The sequence below is a fragment of the Salminus brasiliensis genome, chromosome 8, assembly GCF_030463535.1.
Source record: "Salminus brasiliensis chromosome 8, fSalBra1.hap2, whole genome shotgun sequence".
NCBI lineage: Eukaryota > Metazoa > Chordata > Actinopteri > Characiformes > Bryconidae > Salminus > Salminus brasiliensis.
The window spans coordinates 2917126-2934596 of record NC_132885.1 but is presented as its reverse complement, the minus strand read 5'-3'; the positions used below and the strand labels follow the sequence as shown (position 1 = coordinate 2934596).

The 17471-nt window shown below is 40.8% G+C and overlaps 1 protein-coding gene across 1 annotated transcript in view; it reads left to right on the top strand.

Moving 5' to 3' along the window:
• Positions 1 to 17271, top strand: part of LOC140560823 (actin-related protein 2/3 complex subunit 2-A-like) — a 23009-nt gene extending 5738 nt beyond the window's left edge. The window contains exons 4-10 of the mRNA XM_072685392.1: positions 2490 to 2535; positions 4270 to 4456; positions 5143 to 5236; positions 9322 to 9448; positions 12112 to 12212; positions 13998 to 14098; positions 16856 to 17271. Coding sequence (XP_072541493.1) covers positions 2490 to 2535; positions 4270 to 4456; positions 5143 to 5236; positions 9322 to 9448; positions 12112 to 12212; positions 13998 to 14098; positions 16856 to 16877 — 678 coding nt within the window. The 3' untranslated portion in view covers positions 16878 to 17271. The remainder of the gene's footprint in view (positions 1 to 2489; positions 2536 to 4269; positions 4457 to 5142; positions 5237 to 9321; positions 9449 to 12111; positions 12213 to 13997; positions 14099 to 16855) is intronic.
• Positions 17272 to 17471: the final 200 nt, after the last annotated feature.

The window sequence follows — 17471 nt, the reverse complement described above, 5'->3', positions numbered from 1 at the left end:
AAGAAGGCTTTCTGCTAGATTTTGAAGGAGCACTGCTGTGAGGATTTGATTGCAGGATGAGTCAGGATATTGGATGCTAATCGTCACCCCACCTCATCACCCCCAACTCACCCTGGAGCTCCAACATCCATCATTTCAGAGAACACAGTTCTTCCACTGCTCCACAGCTCAATGCTGGGGGGCTTAATACCCCCCTACTAGCCCACGCCTGGCATTATTAGGCCGCATGGTGCCAATAGGGTCATGATGTTCTCTACAGGGACTAGATGTGTCCACAAACATTTGGACACCCAGTGTACGCATGATGTCGGTCAGCTGTGCTTCGTAGTGAGGCTCTAGGGTTGAGCAGGGAGGTGAACTGAAACTGAAGCTGTGGTTGAGGTCACAGCCAATCAGATTTGTGTTCAGCTCAGGCAGGTGATCTAGCTTAGCAACCCTGCGTAAATATTGTTGGTGAAGTCACACCTCTGTCCTGCAGGGTCTGATGATCACAGTCTGATCTCGGCGTAGGGGAGAAAGAGAAGTGCCTCTGACTCACCTCCGACAGGGGAAGTCACATGGTTTTAGTAGCAACGCTCCGCGCTGCTGTGTTACTAAGGCAGGCTGCGTGTGACAGTCTATTAGTTAAAAATAGATGGACAAAAGTATTGGGACACCTGCTAATTTAGGTTTCCTTCTAAAAATCAAGGCTATTTAAAAGAGTCGATCCTGCTTTGGTTGGAGGAACTGTCTCTACTGTCCATGGATGAAGGCGGCTTTCTACATTATTTTTTGAAGGAGCATTGCTGTGAGGATTTGATTGCATTCAGCGACAAGAGCGTTAGTGAGGTCGGGACATTGGATTATCCACACTACACCTTACTCCTTAACTCCTCAACTAATTCCACACAGTTCCTTTACTGCTCCACAGCTCCTCAATGCTAGGGGCGTTTTATACCCCTCTACTAGCCCACGCCTGGCATTAGGCTGCATGGTCCAATAGGGTCATGGTGTTTTTCTGCTCCAGAGAGTCCTATTCTATTGGCAGTACTTCTTCTCTACAGGGACTAGACAAGCTGTGAGGGTGCATTTGCACATCTGTGTCAGCAAAGGTTGCAGCTTAAAGAAGCTGAATGCATTCATTGTAATGTTTTTACAAAGATTTCTTAAGAAATTTCTTAAATTTTTAATTTTTTTAGGTTTAGGGAGTCGAGTGTCAGCCGTTGCAGCCGAGGGAAGCGTGCTGGAGCTTCTAGACAATGCAAACAAACATTCAAACCACGTTTCTGGGCTTTCACAAACACAGGGGTCACATGCTCAGCGTGTGCAAATGCTGAGGAATTGGTAGTAGAGTGGGATCGTCTGCTGAAAGCCTCAGAAACCACATCATGCTTGTTTTGGTGCTGATGAGCAGAACGGGCTGCTGTGTGCTGATGTAAAGAGGTCGGCTTTTACACGATCATTTAATTACATATATATAAATGATATATTTTATATATATCAATAATAAATATAAATTCACACACATACGTTTATATTTATTATTGATATTATTATTTTAAAAATATATTTATCTATCTATTTATTTATTTATTTATTTATTTGATCCGGTTTTTACCCACGTTCTCCCCAATTCGGGCCGCCAATTTCCCAACCCGTACGTAATCTCCCCTCCCATCGCACACAATGCCTCTGACACATATTGATACTCAGCAACATATATATATATATAATGTTGCTGAATATCAGTGTTTTTGTTCTGCTGGTGTATTTCACTGTGAGCAAGACAAACCACACTGTTATATATAAATTATATATTATGTGTATATATAAATTACAAAAAAAAAAAATTTTAATTAACAAATAAAAAAAATATCAGTAATAAATATAAACACACACACACATATATGTTTATATTATTTGTTTTTTTATATGAATTTTTGATTTGTTTATTTATTTGAGCCAATTTTTACCCATGTTCCCCCCAATTCGGACCGCCAATTCCCCAACCCGTACGTAATCTCTCCACCCATCGCACACAATGCCTCTGACACCAGTGAGGGCGGACTAGCATACGCTCCCTCCAAGGCGTGAGCAGTCCAGACGCACCTGCCCGCAGACAACAGTGGCAGTCGGCGCCGCAGCGAAGCGAAATGTGGAGAGAGCGCCATCTACCCACCCTGGAGAAAGCAAGGCTAGTTGTGCTCTCTCTGAGCCTCGGCTGCAGATGGCTTAGCAGCTTGACCGGGATTCGAACCGGCGACCCTCTGATCATAGTGACGTGCTGTCGGTGCTACAGTGCTATCGGTTCTGAACATAGAAAAACAGTGTGGTGTGAGTCGTCATCAAGGCCGGACTAGGATGTTCACAGTGCTGATACACATGTAGAGCATCAGTAAGGAGAAGTACAGAGCGTGTGTGTGTGTGTGTGTGTGTGTGTGTGTGTGTGTGTGTGTGTGTGTGTGTGTGTCTGTGTGCTGTACTGAGATACATGCTGTGTTTGGTTTCAGCTGCTGAAGAGGGTGTATGGAAACTTCCTAGTTCCAGCAGAGGATGGTAAGCTGATACAGTTGTTCCCCATTTCTTTCTTTTTTCATGTGTATTTATGTATGTAAATGCTGGGTGATTTAGGAAAACGTTTATATCACCATATGCTGCACTCCATTCAGTTAAATAAGACATATTACACTCTCTGTAATGAAATGTGCAGTTAATCAGTGCTCTTTAAGCACGGACGATATCCACCATACACTCATAAAAGCATATTGTGGATCACGAGAACAAGATAGATAGATCTCAGACAGACAGACAGACAGACAGATAGATGTGTGTGTGTGTGTGTGTGTGTGTGTGTGTGTGTGTGTGTGTGTGTGTGTGCGCATATATATATATATATAATATATATATATATATATATATATATATATATATATATATATATATATATATATATATATATATAATATATATATATATGTATACATACACACATACACACACACACACACACAAGATGAACTTCTCAGCTTGAATTTTCACCCAGAGCAGAAGTCGTACAAATACAACCGCTGGACTGTCATTCCTAAACCTCTATAAGCTTGAGATACATTTAAAAGCTGAGACCCCTCCATTTAGCTACACTATCACACACTCTTCTCTTAGTGTGTGGAGGTCTTCAGTAATCTTTCATTGACTTGCTGATGTGGGTCCAGTCACTGCATCTACAAACAGACTGAAATTGGGGGGTAAACGGTCGTTAGTTAGAAAACTGTGGCCGTGTCCTGGTAGATAAACTCTCAGTTCTCAAATATTCTCTTAATTGACACTTTTTGTAACATTTGCACGTACGGCATTTAGCAGACAATTATTTATTTATTTATTTGTTTGTTTGTTTGTTTATTTATTTTTATAAGGCGGTATTCAGTTAAGTATGTGCAGGATGTCAGAATGGGGAATATTTTTCAGTCAGGGAAGCGTCTAGAAACTGAGAATTGATTAAAGTGGCCGGAGACCTCTGGTGAGATCCTGGAAAGGTTCTGCTGTTGATCCACTGAGGTGGATGTTTGAGCTCCTGATGCTGTAGTGGTTATAGTGTGTAGTGTAGTGTAGTTCTTCTCACAGTGAATTCATAAGTCATTGCTCATGAAATTGAGATTTGTCCATGATTGGTAGGATGGTATTACACGTGTCACACATGCGTTGGCCAGCTTGCTTTGTTAATTGTCCGTCATTTGATGGTAGTAGAAGCCTTTGCTTGCATGCTTGCTTGCATCGGTCAGCAACTAGTCTAACTGCACGTCATTTTCTCCCATTTTTCTCCCAATATTATAGCCCCAATATGGGGGGGGGGGGTACTGTGATTTGCATGTGTGGAAAAGGTTTGCTTCTCATTGTGGTCATGCAAAAATCCTGTATCTCCATTTCTGACCAAAATGTAAATTGTTTTAATTGTTTTTTTTTTCATACTGATCAGAATTTTATGACGATTGGACCAATAGAAATGCTCCAATGTGACTTTTTCCATTGAAAGTTAAGGAGGTTTTTTCCTTCTCCAGTAAAGCGCCTCTTTTTTGGAGATACAAGGTTTTTGCATGACAGGTGTGGGAACAGTACATCCAGTAACCGCCTGTCTAAAACCAGTTTATACTGAGAGATTTTTAATACGGACCAGTTAAAGTCCCTAACGGCAGGAAAATTCCTGGAAAACGATTTTCCTGAAAAGACTGGGACTGACCCAGTGGAGGAGCGGACTGACGGAGTTCGACTGATTCCCCTGTGTTTCTTCCGTAGGCTATAACGTCTCTCTGCTGTTTGACTTGGACTCTCTGCCGGCTAACAAGGAGGAAGTGGTCCACCAGGCCGGCATGCTGAAGAGGAACTGCTTTGCGTCCGTATTTGAGAAATACTTCAAGTTCCAGGAGGAAGGCCGCGAGGGCGAACAGCGGGCTGTTGTCCATTACAGAGACGATGAGTCCATGTAAGTAGTAACAGTAATAATAATAATAATAATAATTATAGGATTTTGAGCCAAAACCTCCTTCCATCAGTGAGAGCATGGAACGTGAAGATGGGACGTGGCTGGGTCTTGCAGCATGACAATGATCCCAAACACACCACTCGGGCAACAAAGGAGTGGCTCTGTAAAAAGCATTTCAAGGTCCTGGAGTGGCCCAGCCAGTCTCCAGACCTCAACCCCATAGAATAATACATTTGTGGAGGTAATTGAAAGCCTGTGTTGCCCAGCGACAGCCCCAAAACATCACTGCTCTAGAGGAGATCTGCATGGAGGAATGGGCCAAAATACCAGCTGTCATTGCCAACAAGGGTTATGTCACAAAGTATTGTTGTTATTGACCGAATATGTATTTTTCACACACTTCATAAGTAGGTTTTAAGAAGAACTTTCTCGTGAACGGTTCCTTAAAATTGTTTTTACAGTTTGTCTGAAGAGAAAAAGAGGATATCCTTAACCATTTCTTTCTTAAGCCGCTTTCACAAACCCAGCCCAGCTCTCTTCCTCTGACCTCATTACTGCTGACGGAACCTGGTTTGGTTCTGTGGAGAAAGGCTTTGTCGTTTGTTGTGGTTGTAAGACTGAGGGGTCTTACTTTTCACCATCCCCGTTCCATCAGCTCAGCAGTTCTCTGGTTTCTGTGTTTTCAGGTACCTGGAGGCGAAGAAGGACCGCGTGACGGTGGTGTTCAGCACGGTCTTTAAGGACGATGATGATGTCATCATCGGAAAAGTGTTCATGCAGGTTCGTCTCTGTGGGGACTATCAGGACAAATCAGACAACACACACACACACACACTCGGTCTCACAGTCTCACACAGGCTGCTAGAGGTTTGTTAGAGTGTCTTCTCCAGTTAACCAGAACACAGCACTTCTTCTTCATGTTCCTGCTTGTCGCACCCTGTAGACACACTTACAGAACATCTCCAGCATCTGGAACCGTTCTGCAGCTTCAGATTGTGTGATAGGGCAGAAATGACAGAGTTAAACCGAGCATTAGCCCCCACCCCCCTCTCCTCCCCCACTTACAGTGAGTCAGTGCTTTCAGTACAGCAGTCAGTTACACAGAGGAGTGTGTGTGTGTGTGTGTGTGTGTGTGTGTGTGTGTGTGTGTGTGTGTGTGTGTGTGTGTGTGTGTGTTGCTGGAGAATGTGTCTATTAGTCTTGTGATTGTGAATAGTCATTGTGATAACTCCCATATTAGTTTTCTATAAGTAATTTATAGTGGATACTGAATATAATGCTACTGCACAATTCATAGTGGATACTGAATATAATGCTACTGCACAATTTATAGTGGATACTGAATATAATGCTACTGCACAATTCATAGTGGATACTGAATATAATGCTACTGCACAATTCATAGTGGATACTGAATAAAATGCTACTGCATAATTCATATTGGATACTGAATATAATGCTACTGCACAATTCATAGTGGATACTGAATATAATGCTACTGCACAATTCATAGTGGATACTGAATAAAATGCTACTGCATAATTCATATTGGATACTGAATATAATGCTACTGCACAATTCATAGTGGATACTGAATAAAATGCTACTGCATAATTCATAGTGGATACTGAATATAATGCTACTGCACAATTCATAGTGGATACTGAATATAATGCTACTGCACAATTCATAGTGGATACTGAATAAAATGCTACTGCATAATTTATACTGGATACTGAATATAATGCTACTGCACAATTTATACTGGATACTGAATATAATGCTACTGCACAATTCATAGTGGATACTGAATAAAATGCTACTGCATAATTCATATTGGATACTGAATATAATGCTACTGCACAATTGATGGTGGATACTGAATATAATGCTACTGCACAATTCATAGTGGATACTGAATATAATGATACTGCACAATTCATAGTGGATACTGAGTAATTCATAGTTTATTTTGAATTTATATGGGATGCTGAATAATACTGAATAATTGAATAATTAATTGTGCTTACCTAATAACTGACAACAGGCACTGAATGATTCATAGTGGATACGAATTAATAATACTGAATCAGCTGATATTGAATGATTCTTTGGGGATACTAATTAATACTGAATAAGCTCTAGTATTTACTGAAAGATATTGTAGTTTCTGAATAACTTATTGTGGATACTGAATAATTCTTAGTGGATACCGAATAATCACTAGTACTAATACTAGTTATTGTGAGTAATTTATTGTAGATGCTGATTAATACTGAATAATGAAACTAAATAATTCATAGTGGATACTATGTAATTCATAGGGGATGTTAGCAATGACACATACATTATTTATTTATCATAGATGCTAATTCATAGTGGTTACTGAATAATGCAAATGATATAATAATGCAGTTTCTAAATAACTGGTATTGGATATTAAATGATTCATAGTAGATGAATAATTGAGTAACTGTATAATTCTTAGGGAATACTGAGTAATTCATAGTGGCTACTGAGAACAAAAAAGTATTGCAATGTCAGTTTTGTCCAACATCATACAGCCCTACTTTGTAATTTATAGGGAATGCTAGTAATGAAACGAAATAATTCATAGTAGATACTAATTCATAGTGGTTACTGAATAATGCATAGTGACTGAATAATTAATAGTAAATACTGAATAATTAGTAGTTAGTGAGTAATGTATACTAGATAATGATACTGATACTGAATAAGAAGTATTTCAGGTGTTTGTGTTTTCTGGTCTTATTTGTTTTTAAAAAATTAGATTTTAAAGAGGCCATTGGATTTGACCTGACCGTGATCAGTAAGGGGTTTAAGCTCCTCGTTGAGAGAAGTTCTTTCTGGTGCAAACGTCTGGAATAAGGCCTGGAACATTAGACAGTGTTGGTCTGACAGGTGACAGAATCTTGGTCATGTCATGTTCCACACCCAGGACCCCCGGCCATGGGACACTGTTCTTCTGTTCCTGCTCCAAACACACCTATATAAGTAATTAGCTCTTTAATACCTGGCTCAGGTGTGGTGGAGGCTGGAAGAGTGCTAATATTCACTTGGCAGCACAAAGCTTCATCAGATACGCTGCCTGTCAGATGCTTGATTCCTGTCGGGATGTTCTCAGTAGTGTTGGGTTTTCTCTGTTACCCCCTTTATTGAATGGTAACCGTTCTTTAGTGAAGATAAAGCAGCTGTGTGCGGATGCTTTGGATTTATTTAAAAAAAAGTCAAGTCAAGAATGCTGTTATATTTATTTATTTTTTAATGTTGAAAAGATGGGTGTACCCAAACTTTTAATGGTCCAAGTTTGACTAATCCGGTGTGGCGTTCCCTATTGTGATTTACAAAAGGGCTTTCAGCGGAATGAAGGAATGTGTTAATGAGGATGAAGCTGGAATGACAGTTGGAGTCTTTGACAGTTTTGAGCATTTTGAGCTTAATAATAAGATAATTATTACCTTTCATTCAAATAGTGAACTCTTACGACCTTTATGTTAATTATACCTCGTGGTACCTGTTTCTAATTTTGAGTACTGAGATGTTCAAACTGTGGAGTAGTTTAACCCGGTGAGGTTTTCGTGCAGTTTGTCAGGATTTAATTGACTTAAATAAAAAAATTAAATTGACTCTAAATAGAAACCATGATCAGTAGCATGATCAATAAAAGCAGGACATTCCGTGCACAGTTATTACTGTTAGACTGTAAAACCGCACTTACAGATTCATACCTATTTCAAAGAACTCAACAGGTAATGTTGTAGGACGGTGAAACACTAAATACACTGCATTCATACTGGAGTCCTACTGGATTCATACTGGATTATAGTTGCTCAGCATTTGTTGCCGTCACACTATTAAAAAAAAAAAAAAGCATATTGCAGATTCATACTGGATTAATATGTCCCAGCATTTGTTGCCATCACATGCCGATTCATACTGGGTTAAAATTGCTCAGCATTTGTTGCAATCGCACTATTAAAAAAAAACATATTGCAGATTCATACTGGATTAAAATTGCTCAGCATTTGTTGCAATCGCACTATTAAAAAAAAACATATTGCAGATTCATACTGGATTAAAATTGCTCAGCATTTGTTGCCATCATACTATTTAAAAAAAACATATTGCAGATTCATACTGGATTAAAATTGCTCAGCATTTGTTGCCGTCACACTATTAAAAAAAAAAAAGCATATTGCAGATTCATACTGGATTAATATGTCCCAGCATTTGTTGCCATCACATGCCGATTTATACTGGGTTAAAATTGCTCAGCATTTGTTGCAATCGCACTATTAAAAAAAAACATATTGCAGATTCATACTGGATTAAAATTGCTCAGTGTTTGTTGCCATCATACTATTTAAAAAAAACATATTGCAGATTCATACTGGATTAAAATTGCTCAGTGTTTGTTGCCATCATACTATTTAAAAAAAAACATATTGCAGATTCATACTGGATTAAAATTGCTCAGCATTTGTTGCCATCATACTATTTAAAAAAAAAAAAAAAAAAGCATATTGCAGATTCATACTGGATTAATATTTCCCAGCATTTGTTGCCATCACATGCCGATTCATACTGGGTTAAAATTGCTCAGCATCGGTCAGTTGTTGGACTATTAAAATACTCACACTACAGATTACTACTGGATTAAAATTTCTTCACATATTTATTACTGTCAGGCTGTTAATAAAACGATGCACTACAGATTCATACTGGATTGAAAATGCTGCACATTTATTGCTGATTCATACTGGATTGAAATCCTAGATCTCATCAGTAATGTCTTCAATAGGGCTACAGTATGCTTACTAGTGCCAATGTCTGTCTGTCTGCAGGAATTTAAAGAGGGTCGGCGTGCCAGTCATACGGCTCCTCAGGTGCTGTTCAGCCACAGAGAGCCTCCTCTGGAACTGAAGGACACGGATGCTGCAGTCGGAGACAACATCGGCTACATCACCTTCGGTAGGTACAGTAGCACTGATTTATCAGTGACCTTCTTTTTCCCCCTCTTTCACTCCAAACAGCCTCTTGTGAACACAGTTGCTGGTAAGGACCCTCACACATAACCACTCTCCTTACACAAGAGATGCAAGACAGCCAAAGCTAATACAGGCTTAGAACACTGTACACACCTCCTCCGTCACACCAGCCATGAGCGTAACCTCGTTACCATCTCCAGCTTGGGTGTCCCCAAGCGCCCCCAGCCCAGTCAGGAGATACAATTCCTCCAGCAGGGCCTTGTGCTTGTGCTCCCAGTTGGTTTAGCCCAGTAAGCCTATATTGGGAGGCAACCAGTGGGCATCCTTGGCATCAGATGCCCGGGCCACCTCAGCTGGCTTTTCTCAACGTGAAGGAGCAGTGCGTCTCACTCAGTCACGAAGAGTGAGTCCAGCTACCTGATAATTGGGATAGACAGGGTTTTTTGCCACTGCTGGTAGACCCGTATGACCGTCTGCTTCCATCCACCGGCAGATTCGGCTCCTTCCTTCACACTATGGTCTTTGGCCACGCCCAAATGCTGAAAATTCCTCCTCTTAGCCAATCAATCATTAACTGTATCTGCTTTGCAGCTCCCTGCACTGCACCACCTCTTCTCAATCTATGATCCCAGTCACACACCCCACAGGTATTTATAGCCAGATCATCCTCATGCAGCGCCATCTGCAGTTTCTGAAGTTCATACCACCTTAAACACGCAAAGGTGCTAGTTTGTTTTTGTCCAGGGAGCTTATTTATATAACAGCTTATTAATGCAATACACCCTTTTAACGAGCAGTGCATTTTTACGAATAATTAAGAATATTCAGATTCTGGAATAAAAATATAAAAATGTTTAAAAATAAATAAATAAAAGCATAAATACATTAAAACAGCTTTCCACTGACCAATCAAAGGTGAGCACGCCATCAGCAGGTGTTGCTTGGCCTCTTGGCGCAGACCAGCTTTTCACTACACCCCTGAGTCCAATGCAAACTGATGGAAAACGTCCCCTGTTGCACGTGCCCCCTGAAGCCACACCTGTGTGTGTTCAGACCCTGCCTGTAAACATCCAACTCCTCCTACTCCCATCCACACACTGGCACACCTCCCGCAGCCAACGGCCTGTTAACCTGCTCGTCTTTATGAGCCAAGTCAGTGTTGATTTAGTGGGCTCTGTCCGGAAGAGCTCAGTGTTTTTATTATCACTGCAAATACGAGCGCGGGGTTACCCGGCCTCCTGCAGGGGCCGCTGCATCTGCATGTGTTCTGTATGTGTGTGTGTTTTAACTCTACTTATTTTTGACCAGCATAACCCACATCTTACACGCAACGCACACACCGGTCACAGGCTGTTTGCTTTAGTAGGCTCTACAGATCATTTTTTTGTGTATACTTTTCTGTGGCTGTGGCTGGCAGTGAGTTTGCTTAGCTGTTGTTCATATTTGTATTCAGTGTGTGGGTGTTTTCATTTTTTAGGACATCTCTCAGTTCTTATAAGGACTATTGTTGCTATGCTATGCTATTCGGAAGCTTTCGGAAATTACTAAATATGTTTAAAACCTACTGAAAAAGAATAAAGGTATGCATAAAAAAGGTCAGGTAGCATAAATGTATCAGAACATTTAATATTAATGCTTTTAAGTCATTTTAATGCCAAAATGTGTCACAATCAGTAATTAGTAAAAAAAAATACAAGAAATCAACATCATCAGAAGATATGAAAACTCCCTCAGAGCTGGAGGATAAAACCTTGAAAGAAACCAAGACTCACAACTATTTATAAATTATTAATAAAAGCCACAGAACCATCTAAACTGTTGTACTGCTCAGGTGTGCGGCATATTCATAATCATAATATAATAATCATGGTGTAGTAGAACTTAATATAGTCATGGCAGTGATGGTTAGAGTAATGATAATTAATAGGGCTAATATTAATAGTAATAATCTTACCTGAGATGCATGACCAGTAGCCTGCTAAGCACTAACTTTTTAATGGCCCATAACTATATATTACTATGGGCCCTATTTTAGCGACCTTGATTTAGGGGGCGTGTCGGTGTGCCTTTGATATTGTAACAATGGTAATTAATCATGGGTGTTTTTTTGTTGTTGTTGTTTTTTTGGGAGTAACGTGCAGTAATAAACCAATCAGCATGTCTCTTGCTGCTCCCTTTAAGAGCCAGGTCCGGTCAGACTGACCTTGGCAGGCTATTTCAGTGGTGTAAAGAGCGGGTGGGTGTACGAGCGTCGTGCTGCACACGCCTGTGTTGACAATTCACTGCTGAGATAGCGATGAACGTCTGTCTAGGCTGTTTTCAGTCGGTGGAGCTCCTCCTGTGTTTTCCGCTGCTAAGATACACAGCAATACTACAGAAACTGACCTGAACACCCCTCATTTCGGCCCTATATCTATATAGCATGTGACTTCATAAGGGCCTGCTGCTTGCTTGTTTGCCATTGAACTGTCATTGAACTTGTCACCATGGGAATGTAAAATTTAATCATCATTATTAATTATCATTATTATTATTATTATGATTATGATTAGTAGCAGTGTTATTGTTATAATGTGTGTAAGTAAGGGTTCTATACAGCTTTTTAATAGTGATATTAAACTCTGTCTCTGTCTCTATCTCCTGTAGTCCTGTTTCCCCGTCATACAAACGCCAACGCCAGAGACAACACCATCAACCTCATCCACACCTTCAGGGATTACCTGCACTACCACATAAAGTGCTCTAAGGTGAGCTCACTGCACTAACAGCCTCGGTTCGTGCCCTCCCTCTGCACAGCATGCTGTTAAAGCGCTTAGTCAGTCCTGGATTTGTCTGCTTCCTCAGCCCTGTTGTAGCAAATATGCGACTTTAAAGAGGAAGATTGCAGGTCTGTTAATGTGTAATCTCAGTGATGTTTTTGAAAGGTGGGACAGCGCAGCCTGACCGGCGAGCTCTTTGCTATGTGAGTGGACTGGAGAGAGAACTTTATGGAGATGGGAAAACTGCAAGAATACACATTTGTTAAAAAATAGAATAGGGGGCGCTCTATAATGCTCTATAATGTTCATATGATCCACACGCTCATTCTGACAGACTGTAATACACTACAGGAAGTGTAGGGGGCACTATATAATGTTCATATGATCCACACACACATTCTGACAGGCTGTACTACACTACAGGAAGTGTAGGGGGCGCTCTATAATGCTCTATAATGTTCATATGATCCACACGCTCATTCTGACAGACTGTAATACACTACAGGAAGTGTAGGGGGCGCTCTATAATGCTCTATAATGTTCATATGATCCACACGCTCATTCTGACAGGCTGTAATACACTACAGGAAGTGTAGGGGGCGCTCTATAATGCTCTATAATGTTCAAATGATCTACACGCTCATTCTGCCAGACTGTTATACACTACAGGAAGCGTAGGGGGCGCTCTATAATGCTCTATAATGTTCATATGATCCACACGCTCATTCTGACAGACTGTTATACACTACAGGAAGCGTAGGGGCGCTCTATAATGCTCTATAATAATCATATGATCCACACGCTCATTCTGACAGACTGTAATACACTACAGGAAGTGTAGGGGCGCTCTATAATGCTCTATAATGATCATATGATCCACACGCTCATTCTGACAGACTGTTATACACTACAGGAAGCGTAGGGGCGCTCTATAATGCTCTATAATGTTCATATGATCCACACGCTCATTCTGACAGACTGTAATACACTACAGGAAGTGTAGGGGCGCTCTATAATGCTCTATAATGATCATATGATCCACACGCTCATTCTGACAGACTGTAATACACTACATGAAGCGTAGGGGGCGCTCTATAATGCTCTATAATGTTCATATGTTCCACACGCTCATTCTGACAGACTGTAATACACTACGGGAAGTGTAGGGGCGCTCTATAATGCTCTATAATGTTCATATGATCCACACGCTCATTCTGACAGACTGTAATACACTACAGGAAGCGTAGGGGGCGCTCTATAATGCTCTATAATGTTCATATGATCCACACGCTCATTCTGACAGACTGTAATACACTACAGGAAGCGTAGGGGGCGCTCTATAATGCTCTATAATGTTCATATGATCCACACGCTCATTCTGACAGACTGTAATACACTACAGGAAGCGAAGGGGGCGCTCTATAATGCTCTATAATGTTCATATGATCCACACGCTCATTCTGACAGACTGTAATACACTACAAGCGTAGGGGGTGCTCTATAACGCTCTATAATGTTCATATGATCCACACGCTCATTCTTACAGACTGTAATACACTACAGGAAGCGAAGGGGGCGCTCTATAATGCTCTATAATGTTCATATGATCCACACGCTCATTCTGACAGACTGTAATACACTACAGGAAGCGTAGGGGGTGCTCTATAATGCTCTATAATGCTAAGAAAGTTGAGCTTGCTTGTCAGAGTGGATGAATCTGAGTGATGTGCACAGTGTCTATTGTAGTGTGATGAGTCTTTCCTGCTGTCCTAGGCCTACATCCACACCCGCATGAGAGCCAAAACCTCTGACTTCCTGAAGGTTCTAAACCGTGCTCGGCCTGACGCCGAAAAGAAAGAGATGAAGACAATCTCGTGAGTATCTGAGCAGGACTGGATCTACATCAGCAGTCGAACCATCTGCTGAAGTGCTGTATTTGTATCACTTACTGATTCACACCAACTGTTTGAATCCAGCGGACTAAGGCGCTGTTACTATGATCAGAGGATAGCTGGTTGAATCCCGGTCATGATAGTAGCAATTGGCAGCCAAGGCCCAGAGAGATCACAATTGGCCTTGCCAGTTGATGGTGCTCTTTCCCGGTGTGGTGCCGACTGCAGATGCCAACTGCAGCATGGTGATGCATGGAAAGTCCGGTGACATTGCCCGATTGCATTGGTGGCAGTTCGAAAAATTAGGGGCTTGACCTGAAGAATCGGATAAAATGTCTTGAAAATTAAAAAAATAAATAATTAATTAGTTTTAATTAATTCATTATAAATTAGCGTAAAAAAGTTTGAGTTTTGCAGCTTCTCATTGGAGCCTCAATGGCCTGTAACTTAAATGTTTATGGTAATACACAAGCCCAAAAGTCCAAAAGTATTCAGACACCCCTTTGTATCAGTGGGTTATCGTTATGCAACAATGGGCATTTTCTTGCTCCTGGGCTCCTCCTACAGTTGACAAATGTAATTCATTTTCACTCCACTGCCGTGAATACAAATCACGCTTTCACCACCCTCCATGGACAGCTATTTGTACACATGCATTTCTGGACAAGCTGAGAGAAGCTCCAGAAGCTTGATCTGAAGGTGGAGCAGCATGTGGGCTGTAGAGGTGGTAGAGTAACACTACAGGATTTTACACTAATATGACTCTATGGGTTCTGCAGCGTTACACAGCAGCAGTTCTGGAGAGAGGTTCTCCTCCTACAGCTCCACCACCAAACCTCCATAGTGCAGTAGCAGCAGCAGCAGAGCTCCAGCCCGGAGTGGGAATGACGGAGACGCAGTTCTCCCCCTGTTACAGTCAGTGGAGCGTCAGCATGATCCTGAAGCTGCTGATTTGAGGAAAAGAGGCTACATAATGATGCATTAAAAGATGATAGATTTGCGGATGGTTGTGATTGATCAGATAACATGTTGGTACTGAACTGGTGTCAGAATAATCATCCGCCGTATTTATTCAGGGTAAAGGATTGCACCATCTGTCTCTTCCCACAACCTGATCCATCAGTGTGAAAATGGCCTGCAGATATTGCTGCTTTTCTTTTTTTTTTGGTGTGTGTTTACCCACAAATCCACTGAGAGCTTTTGAGCTCAGCCAAGTAGCATAGCCAAAAGCAACACGCACTAAGGCATGCACTTACACACACACACACACACACACTTTTAAAGGCCTGTTTCTTCAGCAAGCACTTCACTATTTCACATTGGGATTAACATAGAGCTGCGCTCACAATCAGAGCTGCTACACCTCAGTCCCCCACATTCTCCCACAGCGCTTTGCATGTTTCAGCAGTTTCAGAGAGGGTGAAGAGGAAGCGGCTCTGAATTTGAGTGTTTTTCAGGCACAGCTTCCTGAGGAGAGCAGTTTTCTCCTGGCTTTGGGTTTCGTGGGTTAATGTTTACCCAGTAAAATGACCCATTTTACACACAGCCCTCATTAGGGGGGAGCTCTACACCAGAGTAATGCAAGCCATTGCTGAGATCTGAAATCCGGCAGAATAGTTTCTGTGGCCTGTTTGAGGAACTTCGGGCTGAGGAAAAATTCCCCAAAATGCAATGGTGACAGTCGGCACTGCTTAAAGAACACCTAAAGAGCAACTGCAACTACTGATACTCGGGTAAATCACTGTAGCGGTGGGTAGCAGTGGCAGTACTGTGCTAAAGTTGTGTGAAAATGTCTTTAAATATTGTGATGCAGTATAACCCCCCCACCCCTCTTCGCCCGGCCCTGATAGTACACTGTACTGAGTTGTGCTGAATTTTCTTGTCAGTTTTAAAGAAATATTTCTTTAGTAACTAGGAGTGTATGTATTTGTGGGCGGAGTTTGAACAGGCATTGTGAGTGGAATTACCTTAAATCAAATGCAGATGTGTGTAATTTGACAGTAATATTCAGAACGTCAAGACTTGTTGTTCTGAATACATTGCTTATCTAAACAAATTGGAGTAAAGTTGTTCAAAATGGTCAAAATGAACCTATTTCAAAGTTTAAAAATACTGGGAAAATATTTTTTATTTATATTTTATTTGGGGCTTAATAAGTGTAGTGAACATTTTTTATATATATAAATATTTATTTTTTATACTAATACTTTTTTTTTTATAATTTAGCTATAATTGATCTATAAGAGATGAGATTTATTTATTTATATATATATATATATATATATATATATATATATATATATATATATATATATATAAAAAAAAATTTTCCCAATTTGACCCACTTATGACAATTGAGGCATCACATTTATTTATTTATTTTTTTGTTTTTTTATATGATATGACTTATGATAACTCACAAATATCATAATATGGGATGATTAGGTTTAATATTTACACTAAATATTACATATGTTAATTTAGTGAAAGATCTTGTCTGTATATTCATTTGAACTACTGCTGGCTTGGGTCAGTTTGGCTATTCCTTATTGTTGACCGTTAACATGAACAGGAGTGTTACAAATGTGACCGCCATGTAGCGGTTCATCAGTCCATCAGTTTAAGCTCAATTTCATACGTTCAGTTTTAATCTGGTCTTTTTTTTGTTTTTTATTGATCATATTGATCATTTTATTGATCATTCAGATTGTGCCGCTAACTCTGACTGTCTTTGTCCAGGGGCAAGACCTTTTCTCGCTAGCACAATTTCGTGACCGGACACGCCTACGGGACCATGTTGAGACCGACCAGCGCAGCCCACGTGCTCAGCGGACGACAACAAACACCCAAACGTTGGGCGGAGCTCCAGTGTCTCCACTTGAGCGTCTGCGAACCCATCAGTGGACAAAAACACATTTCTTCATGCATTTAGGATCTGAATCGGGGTCTGGGACTTAGACAAGTAATAATTTTGATACGCTAAAGCCTCTCATCGAATTTGACATTCGGTACTTTTCCCCTCGCCTTCTCCGTGTTGTCTGAGAAACGTTTATGCAGTATTCCTCCTCCATGTCGCTCACCATTGCTTTGTCCACCACATCACCTGTCTGTATTTGACATCATGAAACTGTCATGAATAAACCAGTCTTATAGAACAGAGGAGTTTGTGTCTTCAGTGCTGCCTGATTAGGAGACTAGTTAAATTACCACAATTACCCCCTTTACGCCAAATGCAGTTGCTCAGATCAGCCATGACAAAAGTATTTGGACACACCTCCTACTCATTGTCCCTTGCCCTGCAGTCTGTCTTTCTTCCACACATCAGTGAAAGAACGGGAGGTTCTGAAGAGCTCAC